A 24182-nucleotide genomic window follows, 5' to 3' on the forward strand; every position below is an offset into this window, starting at 1 on the left:
TGAAAAGGCAAGCTACAGATGAGGAGACGATATTTGCAATCTGCAAATTAGAACTAATATCTAGAACAGACAGAGAACATTCAAAACTCAATAGTAAACAAATTAAAAAATCTATTTAGGGACTTCCCTGGTGGCGCAGTGGTTAAGAATCCGCCTGCCAGTACAGGGGAAGCAGGTTCGATCCCTGGTCCAGGAAGATCCCACATACCGCGGAGCAACTAAGCCCATGCGCCACAACTACTGAAGCCTGTGTGCCCTAGAGCCCACAAGCCACAACTACTGAGCCTGTGCTCTGGAGCCTGTAAGCCACAACTACTGAGCCCGTGTGCTGCAGCTACTGAAGCCCGCACACCTAGAGCCTGTGCTCCACAACAAGAGAAGCCACCGCAATGAGAAACCTATGCACCGCAAAGAAGAGTAGCCCCTGCTCACCACAACTAGAGAAAGTCCGCACGCAGCAATGAAGACCCAACACGGCCAAAAAAATAAAATCTATTTAGAACATAGGCAAAATGCATGAAAAGACATTTCAGAGAAGACACACAGATGGCAAATAAGCACATGAAAAGATGTTCAACATTATTAGCTATTAACTATTAAATATATAATGTTCAACATTATAGCTATTAGCTATTAAATGCTAATAATTTGCAATTTGTAAATGCAAATTGAAATCGTAATGGGGTATCACTACATGCTTATCAGAATATCTAACATAAAAAATGACGACAATGCTAGCAAGGTTGTGGTGAAACTAGGTCACGGACACATTGCTGGTGGCACTGTAAAATGAGGCAACCACTCTGGAAAACAGGTTGACAGTGTCTTAAGAAAAGCTAAACATGCAACTATCATATGACCCAGCCATTGCACTCTTGGGCATTTACCCTGGAGAAGTGAAAACTTATATTCACAATAAAACCTGTACACTACTATTTGTAGCAGCTTTATTCCTAACAGCCCAAAACTATAACAGTCTAGATGCCTTTCAATGGGTAAATGGTTAAACAAACTATGGTACATCCATACTATGAAATTCTACTCAGCAATTAAAAGGAACAAAGTAGTAATACATGGACCAACTTAAATGAATATCCAGAGAAATATGCTGAATGAAAAAAGCCAATCCCAAACGGTTACATACTGTATGATTCCATTTATATAACATTCTTTTTTAAATTTAATTATTTTATATTGGGGTATAGTTGATTTACAACCTTTGTGTTAGTTTCAGGTGTAGAGGAAAGTGATTCAGTTATACGTGCATCCATTCTTTTTCATATTCTTTCCCCATACAGGTTATTACAGAGTACTGAGTAGAGTTCCCTGTGCTGTACAGTAGGTCCTTGTTGGTTATCTATTTTATATAGAGTAGTGTGTATATGTTAATCCCAAACACTTAATTTATCCCTCCACCCCCTTCCCCCTTTGGTAACCATAAGTTTGTACTCTATGTCTGTGACTCTGTTTTGTAAATACGTTCATTTGTATCATTTTTTTTTAGATTCCACATCATTTATATAACATTCTTGAAACAGCAAAATTATATCTATAGAAATGGAGACCCTATTAGTGGTTGTCAGGAGTGAAGGGAGGGTGAGGGTGGGAGGGAGGGAGGTGTGACTCTAACAGGGCACCGTGAAGGGTCCTCAGGGTTGCAGACTTGTTTTGCATCTTGACTGGATCAACATCAGTATCATAGCGGGTCAGTCAAACCCCAGCTCACTTGCAAACACTAAGAAAGAAGTAAACATGCATTGCTATGTGCCACTGAGTTTTTGTGACTGTTACACAGCACAGCTGACTGGGTAGGAGTGACGTTTCCCGAAAGTGGGTGGCCATGTGCATTGCTGGAAATGAAGAAAGGGGCGCTGAAGCAAAGAGGGTCTTGAGAGCGATGGAACAAGATGAGGAATGAGGGAACACCTACAATGAGAATCCCTCCAAGAAAAATTTAACTTCCTTTGTGTTTTTCCCTGGGACTATGGAAAAATAAACATCAGAAGACAGTTTAACTTTTTCATTCTACATTTCTTTTTCTTAAGTTGTAGTAAAATATACATAATATTTACCATTTTAACCGTGGTTTAGTGTACAGAGTTGTACAATGCTCACCCCTATCCATCTCCAGGACTTTTCAACTGGCCCAACAGAAGCTCTGTACCGATTAAACAGTAACTATCCGTTACCCTTCCTGCAGCCCCTGGTAACCTCTATTCTACTTTCTGATTCTATGCATGTGTCTGTTCTAGGTACTTCATATAAATGGAGTCGTGCAATATCTGCTCTTTTGTGTCTGGCTCATTTCACGTCCACATTGTAGCATCTATCAGAATTTCATTCCTTTTTAAGGATGAATACTATTCCATTGTATGGACAGGCCGCACTTTGTTCATCCATTCATCGCTGGGTTGTTTCCATCTCTTGGCTACTGTGAATAATGCAGCCAGGAACAGAGGTGTACAAATATCTTTTCGAGTCCCTGCTTTGATTCTTCTGGGTACATACCCAGAAGCAAAATGTGTGGATCATATGGTAATTCTGTGTTTACTTTTTTAAGAAACCACCACACTGTTTTCCACAGCAGCTGCCCCATTTTACCTTCCCGCCATCAATGCATAGAGTTCTAATTTCTCTACGTCCTCATCAACCTTTGTTATTCTGTGTTAAAAATATCCATCTTAGTGGGTACAAAATGGATCATCCCACATTTCTTTTACCCTTATCCTTCCATTAAAATTGAATAAACTGGGGCTTCCCTGGCGGTCTAGTGGTTAAGACTCCACGCTGCCAATACAAGGGGCCAAAAAAAAATTTTTAAGACAAAAAAGAAAAAAAAAGATGAAGAAGAAAAACAACTATCCTCTATAGTTCACCCCCTTTAAAAAAAAGTATTAAATATAATTTTACTTAAAATTCACAGAAGAAGAAACAAGTGAAGGTGAAAGTATTGCTAAAATTTATATAACATTTTCCTCAAAACAAGAGCTATTAGTACTGAAAAGTTCCCTTTAAACAGTTTTTAAAAATCAAGTTTGTCTCTTAGGGGAAAACATAGGCAGAACATTCTATGACATAAATCACAGTAAGATCCTTTTTGACCTACTCCTAGAGAAATGGAAATAAAAACAAAAATAAACAAATGGGACCTAATGAAACTCAAAAGCTTTTGCACAGCAAAGGAAACCATAAACAAGACGAAAAGACAACCCTCAGAATGGGAGAAAATATTTGCAAATGAAGCAACTGACAAAGGATTAATCTCCAAAATTTACAAGCAGCTCATGCAGCTCAATATCAAAAAAACAGGGGCTTCCCTGGTGGCGCAGTGGTTGAGAATCTGCCTGCCAATGCAGGGACACGGGTTCGAGCCCTGGTCTGGGAAGATCCCACATGCCGCGGAGCAACTAAGCCCGTGAGCCACAGCTACTGAGCCTGCGCGTCTGGAGCCTGTTCTCCGCAACAAGAGAGGCCACGACAGTGAGAGGCCCGCGCACCGCGATGAAGACTGGCCCCCGCTTGCTGCAACTAGAGAAAGCCCTCGCACAGAAACGAAGACCCAATGCAGCCATAAATAAATAAATAAATAAACTAACCCCAGTCATTCTCAACTAATTCTTCAAAAAAAAAAAACAAACAAACAACCCAATCCAAAAATGGGCAGAAGACCTAAACAGACATTTCTCCAAAGAAGATATACAGATTGCCAGCAAACACATGAAAGGATGCTCAACATCACTAATCATTAGAGAAATGCAAATCACAACTACAATGAGATATCATCTCACACCAGTCAGAATGGCCATCATCAAAAAATCTACAAACAATAAATGCTGGAGAGGGTGTGGAGAAAAGGGAACCCTCTTGCACTGTTGGTGGGAATGTAAATTGATACAGCCACTATGGAGAACACTATGGAGGTTCCCTAAAAAACTAAAAATAGAGCTGCCATACGACCCAGCAATCCCACTACTGGGCATATACCCTGAGAAAACCATAATTCAAAAAGAGTCATGTACCATAATGTTCATTGCAGCTCTATTTACAATAGCCAGGACATGGAAGCAACCTAAGTGTCCATCAACAAATGAATGGATAAAGAAGATGTGGCACATATATACAATGGAATATTACTCAGCCATAAAAAGAAACGAAATTGAGTTATTTGTAGTGAGGTGGATGGACCCAGAGTCTGTCATACAGAGTGAAGTAAGTCAGAAAGAGAAAAACAAATACAGTATGCTAACACATGTATATGGAATCTAAGAAAAAGAAAAAAAGGTCATGAAGAACCTAGGGGTAAGACGGGAATAAAGACACAGACCTACTAGAGAATGGACTTGAGGATACGGGGAGGGGGAAGGGTAAGCTGGGACAAAGTGAGAGAGTGGCGTGGACATATATACACTACCAAATGTAAAACAGATAGCTAGTGGGAAGCAGCCGCATAGCACAGGGAGATCAGCTCGGTGCTTTGTGACCACCTAGAGGGGTGGGATCGGGAGGGTGGGAGGGAGATACAAGAGGGAGGAGACATGGGGATATATGTATATGTACAGCTGATTCACTTTGTTATACAGCAGAAACTAACACACCATTGTAATGCAATTATACTCCAATAAAGATGTTAAAAAAAAAAAAACAGTCCTATTCGTTTCCCCCCCCCCCCACCCCGAGCCCTCCCTCCCACAGACCTCCTTCCTCTTCCCAACACCGGCCTGTGGTTTTGGGGGCCTCTCCCCGCTCCCCCGGCCAGAGTTCCATTTCCTGGACTCCCTTTTTCTTTACTCTTCTTCCTTGTTTTACAGAAGCATGTTCTCTAGTAACTTCCTAAGAAAGCACACGGAGGAAGTAAATTTTTGAACCTCTGAAGGAGTAAAAAAGCTCTTATTCACTTAATTATGAAATTAATTAATAATTTGGGGATAGAAAAGTCCAACCTGCAGAGAGAGAAAATAACGAGACAGACCCCAACATAAGAGAGGAAAGATGTCAAGAGAGGGTTCTGTGAGCTATTTTGGACTCTTAAATCCGAAAAGGTAAAATCTGGGAGGAGATACAATGAAAACCTGTTGAATTCTGAAGGAGGTGAAGAAACGCCTCACTTTGCTCATCACACTTTACAATATAATTACTCACCTGCCAACATTGAGACTGGAAAGGAATAGCTTCAAGGGGGAAACAAGAGAAATACTAGTTTATAGCATGAGAAAGAAAAAGAAGGAACTCAATCTTACAACCAATTCGAAGCACAAAACGTCATCAAACACTTACTGGGCCCCCAGGACGCCCCGCAATCAAAGGCGAACGGACGCGGGTCCTGCTCCCGGAGCTCACCGGCTCCAAGGAGTCAGAGTGGCCCGAGGCGGGAGCGCGAGGGGAAGGCAGCCGCCAGGTCACGATGGACCACCAGCAGCGGCAGGGGCCCCCGGGAGGCGGCTGCACCCGAGAAGTCATCCCACAGAGCGGAGAGGATGCGGACGGACGTGACGGAGCCGGCGGGGGCCTGAGGGCCGGCTGAGGGCAGGGCCGGCGTGGCTCCCATGATGCGTCTGCTCTGGGTGCCTCGACAGCTCCAAGAACAGGGAAAATAAGGAAACGAGATGTAGGCCTGGGAGCTGAGGTGAGAGAAGTTTGGTTGAGCAAGACTGGGTTTGTGACGCGGTAAGACGGCCAAAGAAGCTCTCACGGTAAGAGGGAGCAGACCCAGAAGACCAAGGGCCAGAGACAGCCTCGGGGAACAACCCGCACAGGCTGGGAATAATAGCGTAAGAAAGGACCACGCCAGAGGAGGGACCTTGCGCGAGGAGGAGCCAGCCACGCGAGAGGAGCCAGCCACGCGAGAGGAGGAGCCACGCGAGAGGAGGAGCCACGCGAGAGGAGGGGCCCAGCCACTGGAGGGACCATGCGAGAGGAGGAACCTCTGGAGAGGCGTGGTGGGAACAGCGAAAGGTAGGAGCCAAGGCGGGGAAAGGGACAGGGTGTCCTGGCACGGAATGCTTCCAAGAGGCTGGGGTCCCACGGGTGTCCTGCCCAGTTTGACCAGGACAGTCTGGGTGTGTGCCTGCTGCCTTGATCTCGTTATTCATTAACGTCCAGCCCCTCTCATCAGTCACATGATTCCCGGGTAGACCAAAGACCTCACCCTGTCTAATGAATGTGGCAACACAGGCACTGGTGACTGAAGCCCGTGGGTGGCGGGTGGGAGCCAGGGTGCGGCTGGCTGAGAAATGGGCAGAGGTGGAGGCAGGGGTCGTGGACGCTTCTTCTAAGACGACGCTGGCCGTAAGAAGTCAGAGATGGAACTGTGGCCAGAAGGCCCAGAGTGCAGGGGGAGGACCCTGTGCCACCAGGCTTGGGAAGGTTGAGCAGCTGATGGAAAAAGCCAGTCAAGAGGAGGACAGTGAGGACTGGGCTGCCTCTGTGTCGGCTCAGGACACAAGTCACTGAGCGTGGTGGGGGCGGGGGTGGGAGCACGGGTGCAGGGATGGCCGTGGGCCGGAGCAGAGCCTCTGTTCCGCCTGGATGTGTTGTGGACAGGATATCTGTGTCCCCCAACGAATACATTGGTGCCCTAACCCCGGGTGTGGCTCTGTTTGGAGACGGGCCCATAAGGAGGTAATTAAGGTCAAATGAGGTCTAAGGGGGTGGGGCCCAGATCTGATAGGTTAGTGTCCTTATGAGAAGAGACACCAGAGGGCTCACTCTCTCTCTGTGCCCGCTCAGAGGAAAAGCCATGTGAGGATAAGGCAGTCGTCTGCAAGCCGTCTGGAGAGGGAGGGCTCCCCAGAACACGACCATGCTGGCCCTAGATCTGGGACTTCCAGCCTCCAGAACTATGAGAAGATAAACGTTCACTGTTTAAGGCCCGCAGTCTGTGGTGCTCTGTTATGGCAGCCCTTGTGAAGGAAGGGCAGGAGGAAGGGCACAGGAGGGTACCATTCAGACATATCTGTGAGGGCAAGATGTTGCTCAGAGGAAGTTCTTTCCCTGACTCTCAGGAAATGGGAGATAGACCCGGTCTGCTGAAAATGAAAGAGGAGGTGGTGAGGTCAGAAATCTGAGAAGACACCAGGGGGAGCCTCTGGGAGTCAAGGTAAAGGGAACTGATGCGGGGCACGCAGGGATTCTGGAGAAGTCTGGAAAACTCAGGAATCCTGGCAGCACGACGGGCAGGACATGATGCACCGGGGAGGTCCCTTCCCCAGAGGCCCCTTGGACTCTGTTAGACACGGCCTGTTGAAACTGGGTGGGTCCCAGGAGATCCCTGTTTTCTCGTGTCCTCTCGAATGCTGGGCAGCCCTCTGTTTGTCATGTAAGCAAGCAGATAGGATCTGAGTGTTGTGGGGCTTGCCTTGGGCTGCAGGTTGTTCCAGAGCCCGAGCCAAGGTCAGTGGTGAGAAACCTCAGCTTGCTAAGGGCAGGGGTGCAGGCACCAAACCAGGGGCCACTGCAGGGGCTGCTCTGTGGGCAGAGCTCCAATCCTGGTTATTAAGTCTGCACTTTCAACAAGGGGTGCCAGGAAGAAAGCTCTGCCCATCCCTGGCATGCGGGGAATACTGGGGACGGGACAGAGGGAGGGGAACGCTATAGCATCTCCTAAAGGGGGTGCCAAAGCCTGGAGAACTTCCCTAAACAGTGTGGGAAGCGCACCTCCTGCTGGACTTCGTGACCCCAAGCTCATCTCTGGCCCCTCAATAAAATGCTGTGTGTAATCCAGTATTTTGTTTATGTTTTACGAAGTGATTAAACTGAAATTAGTGTCATTTTGCGGTTTGGGAGAGAATTTCACGACAGCGCCTTGGGCACCAGAAACCAGAGCGGCCTCTCTTTGGGAGCAGACGCACATGCTGGCTACGAACAGCTGGGTTTGGGTCCTCACGCCACCGTGTCCAGCTGGGTGACCTTGACCAATGGCTTCACCTCTCTCTGAGCCTCTGTTTCATGTGCACAGGGAGGATACTGATTGTTGGTGTGAGAAGTAAATCAGACAGTGCCAGAAGGACTGAGCAGAGTACCTGGTGTGAAGTAAATGCTCAGTAAGAGAAGCCTTCACCATCTTCACCATCATCGTCATCAGTCACGTTAATTTAGGGACACCATCTTCACCATCATCGTCATCAGTCACGTTAATTTAGGGACAGTAAACACTCAAAAAGAAACCCACAAATACTTCCTCAGAATATTGTCCAAAATTCCCAGTGACTTTCCTCTAAGAGGCTGCAGTAGCCAGATCCTCCTGTGACCTTTGCAGGCCTTCCTAAAACTCTGCTCACCCAGCTGCCGCAGAGCTTGTCAGCCTCTGGGTCCAGATGCAGCCCAGAGAGGGGTGGGGACCACCATGTGTGCCAGACCCTATCCTTGGAGTTTCTGTGTTTCTGAGCCGTCAACTGAGAAGGAATGAGGGGGGGGGGGGTAGTGGGAAGGGAGGGTGGAGAAGCCCAAGGAACCCATGCCCTGCAGAAGTCTTCTTGTCTGGAAATGGCTCTCCATCGGGTACACCTGCTTCTGTCCTCCGGCTCAGATTCCCTGTCACCAACCCCACTACCCTGAATCCAACATCCAGTGACACCTATTGTGAATCCTGTTCACGCATTTCCGCTGAAACATAACATTTAAGACAGTGGTTCTCAACCAGGGCAGTTTTGCCCTGCCTGCTCCCCGAGGACATCTGGCAATGTCTGGAGACACTTTGTGTTGGAACAACTTGGAGAGGTGGTACTGGCTTCTGGTGGCTAGAGTCCGGGGACGCTGCTGGACAGCGCACAGGGCACAAGACAGCACCGCCTCCGCCCCACCCCCTGTCTCCACCCCCTGGTTCCCTCCCGTGCCAGGGGAGGGCCTAGCTCTCTTCCCAGCACCCCTTGTGAAAAGCCCAGGTTTAATATCCAGAATTACCGCGTCAAAGTTAAGAAACCCTGCTTGAAGGAAAAAGCAGCCCTGCACCCCGCTTAACTCAGGTTCTCGGATGGGCAGCTTGCCAGATGCCCTGGATTAAAAAGCCCTCCCCTGAGTGACTCCTCCTCCTTTCCTGACACATTTATGTACAGTTTTGTAAGCAACGATTGCTTTCAAGATGTCATGCTTCACTACCTGTTGCTATATGAAACTGTCCCAGCTAAGGACAGCCACTATGGATAGCACCATCATTTCATTCACTCACTCATGCGTTCATTCAGCCCACACACACTCTGACTCCCCCTTACGCTGGGACAGGCTCTAGGGACACAGGATGAGCGAGACTAAGTCTCAAGGCTCAAGCTCGAAATGAACATATTGGGGAGGACAGATGTGCTGGTAAATAATGACAATAGTGTTCCAGGTAGAAGTCCTCATGAAAGGCACGGGTGGGGACAGGCGAGCTGTGGCCAGGGTTTCCTACCCAGGTCTCAGAAACCTGCCCCATCAGCCATCAGCACTTGTTAGTCCACTGGCAAGGGACCCTCCCGACATCACCCTGTATGGAAAGGCGGGGGAGGGGACAGTAATAAGCATTTGGCCTTAGTGACTGCCCCCCGCAGTTAGAAAGATGCCTATGATTTCCCTCAAGAGGGAGCACGAAATGAATAAAGAATTGTTTGAATGCGCCTTCAATTTCAAAATCGAATGTCTGACGCCTCAAACAAACAGGAAAAAAAAAGCAGGGTTTCATAGGCTGGGAAATACTCCAACCGAGGTAGGTCAGTTCCACTCCTATTTGTTGAAGGAGTTCTCTGCCAAGAAGTGTGAACCTCAGGTCTGGATAAGCCCATAAAATCACCAGAGAACCAAGACTTACACACAGGAATCCACCTCGAAAAACACAAAGCGGTACAGGAGTGGATGAAAATGCACGTGAAGACAAGGGGCGTCCCGGACAGAGCTCTGGGCTCCAGTCTCAGCGCTGCCACAAACCAGCTGATGTGGAGCAGATCCCTGCTCTCTGGGGGTCTCAGTTTGCTCCCCTGTAAAAGGAGGTAACTGGACCAGGGCATAATAAGCATCCTTCCAAGGCACACAGAAGACTTGAACCAAGGGGAGGCTCTCCTTTCCCCTCTGTTTATTTCTGAGATAACACCGGGGTCCCCTTGAGATTAAAATGTAGTTTGAACCTCAGTCCTGAAGCCCAGCTACCTGTCGATTTCTTCTGATAACCGCAGAGTTACTGCAGATACTTAAAAAGGAGGCTGGGAGGATCACCAAGAGGGAGCGGCTGCCTCCCAGTTCTGGGCACCGAATAACAACACACCTGGAGGCTGCACCGGGCTTCGAACTGTCCCCACCATCTCAGGTGGCGTTTCCCCAAAGTGGGAGCTCAGACTAACGAGCGGGTGCTGTTGCCCTAGCACCTTCCAACTCCAGCCCTAGGACAAGAGGCTCCAAGTTACAAGCGAGCTGGGAACAGAGCCCCAAAGCCCACCCTGGATGCCACAGAGCCGCCCCTCCTGCGTGCCAACACTCCCGTCAGCTCGGGAAGCAGGTCATTCTTGCAGTCAAACAGGACAGGACTATAGGAAGGCGAGGTCACTGGACGCCAGGAAGGACTTGCCCAGGACAGAGACTGCAGACTCAGAATTAGGTTCCCAAGTGCTTTCCCTGGGAAGTTTCTTGCGACAGAGGCCCCGGGGGCCAGTTTGGAGGGCTGGTGGGAAAGAGTGGTTCTGGAATCTGTGCGCCCACTTCCCAACCCCCCACCCTCGCTTCCAGCCAGCCAGTCTGGGTGCAGCCACTCTCCCATTCACAAATCCCACAGGGAGAGGCCCGGATTCCCTGGAGTTTCTGAGAAAGAAAGAAAAACACGCCACCCACTCTGCTGCCTTCTCTTTTCTCGGCCAGCTCCTCCCTGGGCCTGGTTTGGGGAGACCAGCTGCTCCCAGGAGTCCCCAGACACAGACACTGGGGAGCCAAACCCACAGGAGAGGCGAGGGGGAGAGCTGCAGACCCGGTCCCATCACGGAACCAGCAGCGGCTGCGGCCAAAGCTTTCGGAGGTCTTCCCATCCGCAGCCCGGTGTGTGTGCAAATGTCAAGGCTTTGGAGCAGACGGATTGGGTTCCAGTTGTCTTTTCTCGGGGCAAGATTTTTGGTCTTTCCAAGTCTCGCTTTCCTTGTCCGCAAAGTGAGGGTGAAAACATCAACCTCGAAAGGCGATGATGAGTTTTCACGGCAATAAACGCAGGCAAAGCGCCCGGCACACAAAACGCACGGCCAGGGGCGGCTCCAGAGCCCCGCCTAGGAGGGCCCCGGAGGCGCAGCCGGGGAAAAGGGGTGGGCTGGAGGGCAACGGGGTTATCTCGGCGCTGCCTGCGCCCGCGCTCACGCCGATGGTGTTTTGGAGGAGCGGGCCCTCCGGAGAGGAGCGGAGAGAGATCGTAGCTGTGGGGGACGCATGCGGAGGAAGGGCTCCCACTCCCCAGCGGAAGATCTGGGGGCCCCCATCCCCCCACCCCGCGCGGGACCCGCGGAGGCGCGCGTACTCACGGCGTGCGCGGCGCAGGCGAGCAGCAGCAGCGGCGGCAGGAGGGCGCGCATGGTGCCGCGTGCGCTCCCTGGGCGCCCCGACGGCCGCCGGCCCGCGCGCACCGCCCGTTCCGGGCTCAGCGCTCCCCGCCTCCTCTCGGACCCTGGCCGGCCGCCGCGCCCCGGGGAGCCATGGCCCCACCCGGGACTTCGCCTCCTCGGACCAGGTGGCCGCGAGCCACGCCGCCCGGCCGGTTGATAAGGACGCGGCGCGGCGTGCGCTCCTCCGCCCACCGCGGCTGGCTGGGGGCCCGCGCGGAGGTCGGCGGCGGAAGAGGCAGAAGGAGGGCGCGGCCGCAGTGGCTCCCACGGGCTCGGCCTGCCCCGCCGCCACACCCCCACGGACGGAAAGGGCCCTCCCCAAAGCCCGGGTCAGCCCCCCCGCCGCCGCCGCCGCCGCCGCGCAGCGTGCGCCGCCTTTTAGAGCCTCTGTTCTCCGGAACAACACGTCTAATAAAACCCACCTACCTTCCGGTGAAAGAAGGTGGGGCGAGTGCCCTGTGACACAGCGGGCGCTTGGGAAGTCGCTATGGCATCTATTCTGGAGGGCAGCTACTCTATTTCCGATTTTCGCTTTATTTTTCTTTCTGATTAGTTACACACGCTCATTCCAGAAAGTTGCACACCCATCACACTGAGAAGCCTTTGATGATCAGGTGAGACGGAGGAAGGCCACCCGGTGTACCCAGGCGTTTGGGGCTGTGCTGGGGGCTTTGTGCTTCCTGGTGTCCCCGGGAGGCTACTTCAGCATCAGGCAGGTGTGCCCAGCAGCCGCTCATCCTGAGTCTGAGGCCTCAGATGTCCTGGAGGCTGGCTTTTAGCCTCTAGGTACAAGGCATCTTCAAATGGCTTTTGTAGACCCAAGTTTTTTTTCTTCTGCCCTGGTGCCCATTCCCTTTCCTCGTGTCTCTCCTATCTAGATCTTTCTCTCAGGCACTTAAAGTCCGTCAGCTCATTGAATTCCCCCCTCCCCTCACCTGCTCCCGAACACGTGGAGGTGAGGCGAGCTCTGCGTGATTGACGCATTTGGGATAAGGATTGGCCTGAGGTTCTGCGCCCGTGCGCACACGCACGCGCACGCACAGCGCTCCCACTAGCAGAGAGCCCATAACTGGATTGCCCTGGGCCAGGCTGTCATTGGAGGTCAAGGTTCTGACTGCCTTGATCCAGTGTGGTCAGTGGCCGGTGGTGGTTTTCATCTCATTCCAGCCCACAAGGATAAGCCACATTCTCCACCAGTATCAGTGACAAACCCACTTGCCCGCAAGTATAAGCCATATTCTCCAAGACCAACGTTATCACTAATAAAAGTGATATTGGGCCCCATCTGTCTTAATCGTATTTCTCAAGTGGTTCAAGATTCAGACTGGAAAAAAAGTTATCAACTGGGTTTCCTTAAACCCTGACGTCATAAACGTGCATTAGAAAGTGCATGAGTTAAAGACGCGCCATTCTTACTGTATAGACTTTCGTGTTACTTGAATAGTTTCTGTAACCACTGTGTGTATTGCTTTTTCGATGGAAAGACAAAAAAAGGAAACAATACAAAATGCAATCTGTGCTCTATACCGGAACCTCGTGATCTCCAGTGAAAAAGCAAAAGGACATTTGTTCTGGGCAATTCAATCAATTTCTGGCCTGTGGCAAGCCATTCTTCCTTAAATAGGATGCTCTGTCTCTCAGGGTATTGAGAAAAAGATCTGAAATGCTCTGTGGGAAGCCGTGGATGCAGTCAGTGGCTTTGTAAAACCTGCCTGAGAAAACAGTTTCAGAATAGGAGTGGAAGGGAGAAGGTAGGGAACTAATCACGTATTTAATACCCGCCATGTGCTAGGGAGTCTTTTAATAATTTGGGGTGTGTTACCGTAGCCAGTCCTCCAAGACTCAATGAGAGGCATTCACTTTCTTTGATGAATAGGATGGGAACTGGAGGCTTGGGGAAGATAAACACTTGCCCCAGTAACACAGCCCAGGACTGAGCCCAAAGCCCCGGCCCTGCATCCTTCGCGGGGCGCTAGGATTTCTCTCAGTCGTGAAGATGACTTCCTTACCCTCAGGGTTTCCAAAGTTCTTTTGCCTGCAGCTTCTCATTTGATCCTCGAAACAACTCTGGGGGTCGGTAGGACCAGCGATCAGCGGCTGCAGGAGAGGGAGACCCCATGGCTCACATGGTTTCATTGAAGAGTTTAATGAAAGGACACCGTGCAGAGGTGTGGGCAGGACCAAGGGAACCAAGAGGGGACGTGAGGTGCCAGGGGTCAGCAGCAGTGGGCCTGACGGGCGACAGAGACTCTCTCCTTGACCACACTGTGGTCGGGCTCCTCTGAGCCTCTTCTTGACTAGGCTCTGACCTTGGCCCCGTCTGTCTTTGGCGTGCACGCCCAGCCTCAACAAGACTCCGGCCGTCGGTTACTGGGAATCCTCCCCGCTTGATGTCTGGTCAAGCTCCCCGTCCCCCACCTTTGATGTCTCATCCTGCCCTGCCTTCAGCAAGAAGGCTGTTCACTCAGTTTAGCAGGAAGGCTCCCTGCCTTGACGTCTCCTCTTAGTAGTCTTCCATACACTGCCGCCCTCACCCCGCTCCCTGGCTACGAATCCCCATTTGTTCTTGTTGTATTTGAAGTTGAGCCCCAGCTCTCTACCCTATTGCAATACCTCTGTTGTAACAGTCTTTTTTTAAATTAATTTTTATTGGAGTATAGTTGACTTACAATGTTGTGTTAGTTTCTGCTGTACATACAGCAAAGTGAATGTTATACGTATACATATATCCACTCTTTTTTAGACTTGTTACCCATATAGGTCATTACAGAATATTGAGTAGAGTTCCTTTTGCTATACAGTAGGTTCTTATTAGTTATCTATTTTATATATAGTAGTGTGTATAAGTCAATCCCAACTTCCCAATATATCCCTCCCTCCCCTTATCCCCTGGTAATCTGGATGTTTGTTTTCTACAGCCGTGACTCTACTTCTGTTTTGCAAATAAGTTCATTTGTACCCTTTTTTTAGATTCCGCATATAAGCAATATCATATGGTATTTGTCTTTCTCTGTCGGACTTAACTTCACTTAGTATGACAATCTCTAGGTCCATCCATGCTGCTGCAAATGGCATTATTTCATTCCTTTTTATGGCTGAGTAATATGCCATTGTGTATATATACCACATCTTCTTTATCCATTCCTCTGTCTATGGACATTTAGGTTGCTTCCCTGTCCTGGCTATTATAATACTCTTGAGTAAAGGCTTCCTTACCGTTTTAACAAGAGGCAGAATAATCTTCCTTTAACAAGGAGCAAAGAGAGAAAGCAGTGTCCCCCGAAGCTGGCAAGAGCTGCCCTTGGGAATGCAGCCCCTGTCACAACTGTGGTCTGGCAAGGGGTCAGGTTGGGATAAATACCCTGACCTCTCTTCTGCCCGTGGAATCTCCTGGCGATGTCTTCCATCGGCTGGACCCAACCCAAAGCCAGAAACAAGGCAGACAGAGGGGGAAGAAACTGTCCACAGAGTTTAACCTCCTGCGTGGAGAAGGTAGGGATGAGGCAAAAGGAGAATAACCCCACTTGGATATATCATTGTACCCATTTAACAGATGAAAAAGCCAAAGTGGATGGGGCCAGAGGTCCAGACCACACAGGACTGTCTGTATTGAAACGCTGGTCTTTTGATTCCCAGCCCTGAGTTGTCTCCATCACGCTTATACCCCTTACACCTGAATCTAGTGATGGAAAATCAGAGCAATGATTTACTATCCTTTCGAAGTCCTGGGGACTAACTGGGGTCGGCAGGCAGTTCTGGTTCGGTGTGTCTCACGTGGTCGCAGTCAGAGTCACCGTAAGACATGCTTGCTTGGATGGCTGGGGCTGGAGTGGATGGGGTTCCTCGGTGTCCCCCTCTACCTCTGCGTGGATCTCTGCGTGCTCCCTCCACATGGTCCCAGCGTCAGGCAGCTTCAGGGTGCCTGGGCTTTTTTTTTTTTAACTTATCTTTTATTTATTATTTATTTATGTATTTTTGACCACACTGTGTGGCATGTGGGATCTTAGTTCCCCGACAAGGGATCGATCCTGCGGCCCTTGCATTGGAAGCCCAGAGTCCTAACCACTGGACCACCGGGGAAGTCCCCTGCCTGGGCTTCTCACATCGTGGCTCTTGATCCCCAAGGTGCTTGTCCCAAGAGAGAGCAGGTGGACAGTGTACCGTCATTTATGACGCAGCCGCAGAGGTCATGCAGTGCTGCTTCCGCTGCTTTCTGTCGTCTAGACAATCACAGAAGCCGCCCCGGTTCAGCGCGAGGCAGGATAGATGCCGCCTCGTGATGGGAGAGTAGGCAGATCCTGGAGGGGCACGTGAGACCCTAAGTACTGCTAGGTGGGATGTGGAAAGAAACTGTATGTCCACCCTCTAAATTCATTATAACCCCTATGAGCGACAGAGAGGGGCGTCTCTTTGATTTTGATGATTTTCTAGGTCTTCAGTTCTATCCCTTTCTCCAAGTTACACTGCAGAGGTGGAGTGGGGCATATAAACCTAAGTCATGACCACCTCAAACCCTAGAAGTCATGTTCTCACAACAATAACTTAAAAGTTACCCTGAAACTCTAATTCGAAAAGATATATGCACCCCAATGTTCATAGCAGCACTATTTACAGCAGCCAAGACGTGGAAGCAACCTCAGTGTCCATCGACAGAGGAATGGATAAAGAAGATGTGGTATATATAAACAATGGAATACTACTCAGCCATAAAAAAAGAATGAAATAATGCCATTTGCAGCAACATGGATGGACCTAGACATTATCATACTAAGTGAAGTAAGTCAGAAAGAGAAAGACAAATACCGTATGATATCATTTATATGTGGAATCTAAAATATGATACAAGTGAACTTATTTACAAAACAGAAACAGACCTACAGACATAGAAAACAACATAAGTTTACCGAAGGGGAAAGGGGGTGGAGGAAGGATAAATTAGGAGTTTGGGATTAGCAGATACAAACTACTATATATAAAATAGATAAACAACAAGGACCTACTGTATAGCATGGGAACTATACTCAATATTTTGTAATAACCTCTGATGGAAAAGAATCTAAAAAGAATATCTATCTATCTATATATTATATATCTGAATCAGTTTGCTGTACACCTGCAACTAACACAACATTGTAAATCAACTATACTTCAATGAAAAAAAATTTTTAAAGTTACCCTGAGGATGGGAGATCCCGTATTTGGTTCCAGGGTAACTTGTTCCCTAACTGTTTCATACAGATATTCTTATCACCCCTGTAAGGCAGAATGTAAGGCTAAATACTGAAGGGCACCAGAACATCACCCCAAATGTGCCACTTTGGCATAAGGATTCTTTTGAGCTAAAGGGAATTGAGAACCAGCTCTTCACCTCCCCAGAACTGCCCAAAAGTAAAGCACAAAGGGGCCCTTTTGTAAAGGAAATTTCCATTTATAAGAAGTCTCTAGCAGGAAGAGAGCTACTCCTGAAGACGAGTCTTATCACCTGAGAGAGTCTTACCTGCACAGCGAGACAAACCTCATTCACCATCCAGCCACCCCTCCTTCCTAGCTCACCTCCCCACCCAGAAGCCCCGAAACCACTTTTCCTTTTGTTTAGCCTAAGACGGTATATAAACCTCAATCATCTGGGGACTTCCCTGGTGCCCAGTGGTGAAGACTCCGCGCTCCCAAAGCAGGGGACCGGAGTTCGATCCCTGGTCAAGGAACTAGATCCCACATGCCACAACTAAGACCCGGCACAGCCAAATAAATAAATAAATATTTTTAAAAATAATAAATAAACCTCAATCATCTGGCTGCCTCCTGGACTCTGGTTTCCTTGTGAAAGTCCGTGCATAAGTGGGTAATTAAAACTGTTTTTTTCTCTTGTTAATCTGTCTTTTATCAGATTGACTCTCACAGGCTTCAGCCATTGAACCTGGGAGGGGAGAGGGAATAAGATTTCTCCTCCCCTACAATGCAAATCCCCACCCCCTACCAAAATGAAATATAAACAATTCCCTGGCATCAAAAGGGAAAGAGAGCTTTTCTTCTCTCCCTTTTCTTTCAACATTTCCTCTAGAAAACTTATAAATCCCATTTGTCTCTTCGAGATGTATGTAAATGTTTATAAAAGCTCAATAGCCTCTTGCCAGTTTTGCAACCCAGGAATGTCTTTCATGAAGGTCTTGGAACCATCTCTTTGCAATGTGAATGTCAAGGAGGATGGTGCCCTGTCTTCCTAATACTGTGGGAGTTTAGCCCAAGCACTTGGCTCCAAGTTGTAATTTCCTGCTTGTCAAAAAGATAGGAGAAGTTTTATTTTTCCTTTGGTAAAGACAATTAGCATGTGTGCTGTGGATTGTATCTGTCTGGCTTTATAAAAGGGTAAGACTTTGTCTTTGCCATGGGATTGCCAGTGATATGCATCAGAGTCTGGTTATTAATGGTCACTCAATAATAAAACTGATTCATTCTTTTCTTTGTTTTGTAGAGAGGGGTCACGTGATTGGCTGGAGATTTATTTTTAACTACTTCAACAAGAAATTAGGAGATATATATATATATATATATTTTTTTTTTTTTTTGGCCTGTTGTCAATAGCGATAAACACTTGTTAGAGAACTTAACTAAGCACATCCACTCAGTGCTTATTTACTGAGCAGCTACTCTGTTCCAGGTGCTGTGCCACACCAACAGAGGCCTGGGGAAATTGCCTGCACGAAGCCCATGGTGCTGTGATTGCACCCCCCTCCCAGGAGGCCGGGAAGGATGACTGAGGCTGGTGGTCAAGACTTCAGAAGTTTGCACAACCACACATTTAACAAACCTATTGGTTGGCTGAAGTAAGCAACTGCAGAATGTATGGTGGGTATCATAAACTGGGATAAATTCTATGGGAGCATATACATACTAAAGGACCAGACTAAGCCTTGAGGGTTAATGTATTAGGCTGTCATGTCACTCATCATTTTTGTGGATAAATTACATTTGGATAGTGATGATTTTACAAGGTTCAACCTCCTAGGCGTGTGTTGGTTGTGTCTGGCCAACCGCCATTCCCTCTTCTTCTGCTACAAGGAGCTCCCTTGGCCATCCCCACTCGCAGACCACGTGGCTTGGGTGGGGCTTGCACCACCGGCAACCCAGGCGTGAGCATGTGACCCAGACCTGGGCAAGGAGAGTCGCCCCCACCAACTGACCACAGTGACTGCTTCAGCGATGGACACACGGCTGAAGCAGGGCCAATAGGAGTGGCACCAACAGAACCTACGTGATGGCATATTACGCAGAAGCTGGTAGCAAGATGGCAGCCTTTCAACGTTATGGAGAGACCCAAGGGACAAAGGAGCCATCCTCTGGCACCTGCACGCAGCTCTGGCGGACACCTCGATAGATAGGTAGGTAGGTAGATAGATACGTAGATAAATAGATAGATAATTTTTATTACTTTATTTTATTTTTAAATGAAGTATAGTTGATTTACAGTGTTGTGTTAATTTCTGCTGTACAGCAAAGTGAATCAGTTATACATAGATATGTATTCTTTTTCATATTCTTTTCCATTGTGGATTATCACAGGGCATTGAAGAGAGTTCCCTCAGACTGATAGTTTTTAAACTTTTATTTTTTTAACTTTTGAATTCATTTCTGTCACTTGTAACAAAAAGAGCCCTGCATACACTATGGAAGCTTCCCAGGGCAGTGATGCTTGAGCTGCAGGGGCTGGTTTGGGGGCGGGGGGACGAAGAGAGTGCTAGGGGAGGGGTGTGGGGGGGTGAGGAGCAGGCCTGGGGGTCCAGCTCTAAGCCCCCTGAGCGACTACACCAGTGAAACCTCACTGAACTTGCTCTGCCCCTTCAGCTACTCAATAAACCAAACAAAAAGGTCTGTTCTCCCCTGCGTGTGAGCTCCTCTGGGACTCAAGCTAATGTATTATTGATGAGCCGTAAATGATGGGGCCGGCATGCTTTCCTATTCAGTGCTGAAGTGCAAAGGTGCACGCTGACGTCTGCATGAGGTTTTAGGGCTCGGGCTCACTGGTTACTGTGGCATGGGGGCTGGCTTTTTCAGGAAAGCAGATTTTACTTGACCTCTCTAACTTCCCTCCTCCATTTGTCAGCATCCTTTTAAACATTTGTATGAAATATTAGCATTAAAACGGATCAGATAAAAGAGAGCAAATAAAACCACATCTGAAAGACAGTGTTGCTAGTGCTGTCCAGGCCTTATCTTCACTGGACGGAGCAAAGGAAGGTCAGGTGCACGCTGGCCTCCCGGAGGCTCCCCGCGTTTCTGCCTACTAAGGCGGTTTGACTTGGCACACAGAAAAGAAGGTTGGCAGCAGACAAACTTGGATTCAGTTCCTAACTTCGTCATCAATTACTGTGACCCTGGGCAAGTTACTTTAGCCCTTTAAGCCTCGATTTCCTCATCTGTAAAGTAGGGAAAATAATACCAATCTTTCAGCATTGCATGAGGTTGAAAATAATCCAGTGCAATTAAATTATCTAGCGATACTAATTAAGATGCATTTGGTGGGACTTCCCTGGTGGCACAGTGGTTAAGAATCTGCCTGCTAATGCAGGGGACACGGGTTCGAGCCCTGGTCCGGGAAGATCCCACATGCCGTGGAGCAACTAAGCCCGTGCGCCACAACTACTGAGCCCATGTGCCACAACTACTGAAGCCTGCTTGCCTAGAGCCCGTGCTCTGCAACAAGAGAAGCCACCGCAATGAGAAGCCCGCACACCACAACGAAGAGTAGCCCCCACTCAGCGCAACTAGAGAATGCCTGCACTCAGCAACAAAGACCCAACTCAGCCAAAAATAAATAAATAAATAAATTTTAAAAATTAAAAAAAAATAAAAAGATGTGATACACACACAGACACACACACACACAATGGAATACTACTCAGCCATAAAAAAGAATGACATAATGCCATTTGCAGCAACTCAGATGGACCTAGATATGATCATACTAAGTGACATAAGTCAGACAAAGACAAATATCATATGATTTCACTTATATGTGGAATCTAAAAAAATGATACAAATGAACTTATTTACAAAACAGAAATAGACCCACAGACATAGAAAACAAAATTATGGTTACCAAAGGAGCTAATGGGGGGTTGGGAGATAAATTAAGTGTTTGGGATTAACATATACACACTACTCTATATAAAATAGATAACCAACAAGGACCTACTATATAGCACAGGGAACTCTACTCAATATCTTGAAATAACCTATAAGGGAAAAGAATCTGAAAAAGGATGTATACATATATACGAATTACTTTGCTATACACTTGAAACTAATACATTGCAAATTAACTATACTTCAATTTAAAAAAATTTTAAAAAGGAAATACAGCTTAAACCTGGTTCTCTCCTGGGATACTTGCCCTGTGAACCCAGCAACCACATTGTGAAGTCCAGGCCACTTGTTGGTATTTTGGGCAAGATCCTGGTTTACGCTTGCAGCTGGCAGCTTTAGTGTCAACTGCCTTCCGACAACTTCACCTCCCCGATTTCGGGTCTTCCAAATGAAGCCCCAGACATTATGGAGCAGAAACAAGCCATCTCTGCTGTGCCCTGTCTGAACTCCTGTCCCACAGAAATCGTGACAGATAGTAAGTGCTTGCAGTTTTTTTTTAAAAATATTTTTTGACTATTTACTTATTTATTGGCCACACCACGTGGCATGTAGGATCTTAATTCCTGGACCAGGGATCGAACCCATGCCCCCTGCAGTGGAAGTGCAGAGTCTTAACTACTAGACCATGATGGAATTCCCTGTAGTTGTTTTAAGTCACTAAGTTTTGGGGTAATTTGTTATGGAGCAATACATGATGAAAACAACATAAATTTTTTAAAATTCTGCCAGGCAAAAACCATTAACAGCAAAGTCAAATGACAAGTGCTGGAAAAATTTTTGCAACACTTATCAAGGAATGAAAGACAAATTCCCTGATATATAAAGAGCTTCAACAAGTCAACAAGAAAAAGATCAAGAACCCAATGGAAAAATGAGTAAGGGACATGGATTACAGAAAAGGAAACACAAATGTCTCCTAAACATGTGAAAACATGCTCACATTCACTGATCATTAGAGAGATACAACATCAAACCAAACTGAAATACCATTTTTCACCTATCAGATTGGCAAAAGTATGAATGTTTTGTAATATATTCTGTTAGTGAGGCTGTAAGAAAACAAATGACCTCATACTTTGCAAGTAGGAGCAAAAATTAATGCAAAGCCCATGATGGGTGACCCAACAATAGTTATCAATAGGACAGAGGCACAGACCCTTTGGCCTAGCACTTCTACTTCAGGGACGTTTCCTACAGATATACTCACATGTACGTGAATGAATATATGCAAAAGTTTGTAGAAATGATATATGCATTGTATAAATCATTACAACACTTTTTTTTTTTTTTTGGCTGCATTGGGTCTTCGTTGCTGCTCACAGGCTTTCTCTAGTTGCGGTGAGCGGGGGCTACTCTTTGTTGCGGTGCGCGGGCTTCTCATTGCGGTGGCTTCTCTTGTTGCAGAGCACAAGCTGTAGGCGAGCAGGCTTCAGTAGTTGTGGCACGTGGGCTCAGTAGTTGTGGCTCACGGGCTCTAGAGCACAGGCTCAGTAGCTGTGGCACACAGGCTTCGTTGCTCCGCGGCACATGGGATCCTCCCGGACCAGGACTCAAACCCATGTCCCCTGCATTGGCAGGCGGGTGCTTCACCTCTGCACCACCAGGGAAATCCTACAACATTGTTTATGATGGTGAAAGATCAGGAACAACCTACATATCCAACAATAGGGGACAGGTTACATAAAATACTGAATATACACAGCCATAAAAAAAGAATGAGGAGGTACCTTATGTACAGATATGGAATGATTGTTACGGAATGGTCCATTCGCCGGACACACAGCAAGCCAACCACTAGACGCCAAGGTTTACAGCAGAGAAAGAGTTTATTCACAAGGCAGCCAAGTGAGGAGATGGGAGAATCAGTCTCAGATACACCTCCCCGAAGGCAAGGGGCTTGGGATATTTATGGGATAAGCAGGGTGGTCTTAGGCGTGAGGAAAGGGGATTGGAGGTAGAGGAAAGGTGAGGTAATCGCTGTTCTGTGCAGGTGCATCTTGGATACCTGCTTCTGGATATTCAAAATGGAGGCACTGACCATGATTGGGGGGTGGGGTTTTCCAGTCCTCTGAGGTCAACAGGCCATTCATAGGGCATCTGCATAGGCCCAGTTTTAGGGTCTGTGGTCTCAACCAGCCCCAGCTGGGTCACACAGGGCAGGAACTGAAAGGTCTTGTAAAATAAGTGGGCTGAGTGAGGTTGGGAAGGTATGCAATTAAAGAGAGAGAGAGAGAAAGGAAGGGAGGGAAGGAGGGAGGGAGGAAAGAAACTAAAGCAAACGTCATCAATGAAGGCTGTTGACGATGAAGACAGAAGCAAAGTGCTTTACGAGCTGTGCCCTTAGCTATTGTTCTGTAAGACAAGTTCAAGAATTTCTATTAGTTATCAGCTCCTGTGGACTCTGTGGGGCACAGTTTCATGATCACTCAGATTTATTGTAAGTGGAAAAAAGAGGAGACAGAAGAGTGAGCAATTCGGCTTTTAAATAGGGGATGAACTGCTTACAAATAGAACCATACATATAATTGCTTGTGTATGCATAGCATATGCCTGGAAAGATAAATAAGAATCTGGCAACATGTGTTACCTCTAGGAAAGGGAACCTGGTGGCTTATGGACAGGGGTATGGGGGAGATTTTTTTACTTTTTGAATTTTGAACCATATGAATATATTGCCTATATTTCAAACACATATGTGTGTGTGTTCTAAATATATATGTGTGTGTGTATATGTGTGTGTGTATATATATGTGTGTGTGTATATATGTGTGTGTATATATGTGTGTATATGTGTGTGTATATGTGTGTGTGCGCATGTATATATGTGTGTGTGTATGTGTGTGTATATACATGTGTGTATGTGTATATGTGTGTGTATATATGTGTGTGTGTTCTAAATATATATATATTGTGTGTATATATATGTGTGTGTGTGTATATATATGTGTATGTGTATATATATGTGTGTGTATGTATATGTGTGTGTATGTATATGTGTGTGTATATATGTGTGTGTGTATATATATGTGTGTGTGCATGTGTATATATATGTGTGTATATATACGTGTGTGTGTATATATGTGTGTGTATGTGTGTGTATGTGTGTGTATATGTGTGTGTATGTGTGTGTATGTGTGTGTATGTGTGTGTATATGTGTGTGTGTATATATGTGTGTGTATATACACGTGTGTGTATATGTGTGTGTGTATATATGTGTGTGTATATGTGTGTGTATATATGTGTGTGTATATATGTGTGTGTGTGTATGTGTGTGTATATATATGTGTGTATGTGTATATATGTGTGTGTATATATATATGTGTGTGTGTTCTAAATATATATATGTGTGTGTATATATATTGTGTGTGTGTGTGTGTGTATATATGTGTGTGTGTATGTATATATATATGTGTGTGTATGTATATATGTGTGTGTATGTATATATGTGTGTGTATATATATGTGTGTGTATGTATATATGTGTGTGTGTATATGTGT

At 47.1% G+C, this 24182-nt stretch overlaps 1 protein-coding gene across 1 annotated transcript in view; it reads right to left on the minus strand.

The window, feature by feature from the left end:
- SCTR (secretin receptor) overlaps positions 1-11598 on the minus strand; it is a 64950-nt gene extending 53352 nt beyond the window's left edge. Inside the window, exon 1 of the mRNA XM_082465987.1 lies at positions 11460-11598. Within this exon, the coding sequence (XP_082322113.1) occupies positions 11460-11510 (51 nt within the window). The 5' untranslated portion in view covers positions 11511-11598. The remainder of the gene's footprint in view (positions 1-11459) is intronic.
- Between the last annotated feature and the right edge of the window lie 12584 nt (positions 11599-24182).

Source organism: Balaenoptera physalus (genome assembly GCF_965194825.1).
Source record: "Balaenoptera physalus genome assembly, chromosome: 6".
Lineage (NCBI taxonomy): Eukaryota > Metazoa > Chordata > Mammalia > Artiodactyla > Balaenopteridae > Balaenoptera > Balaenoptera physalus.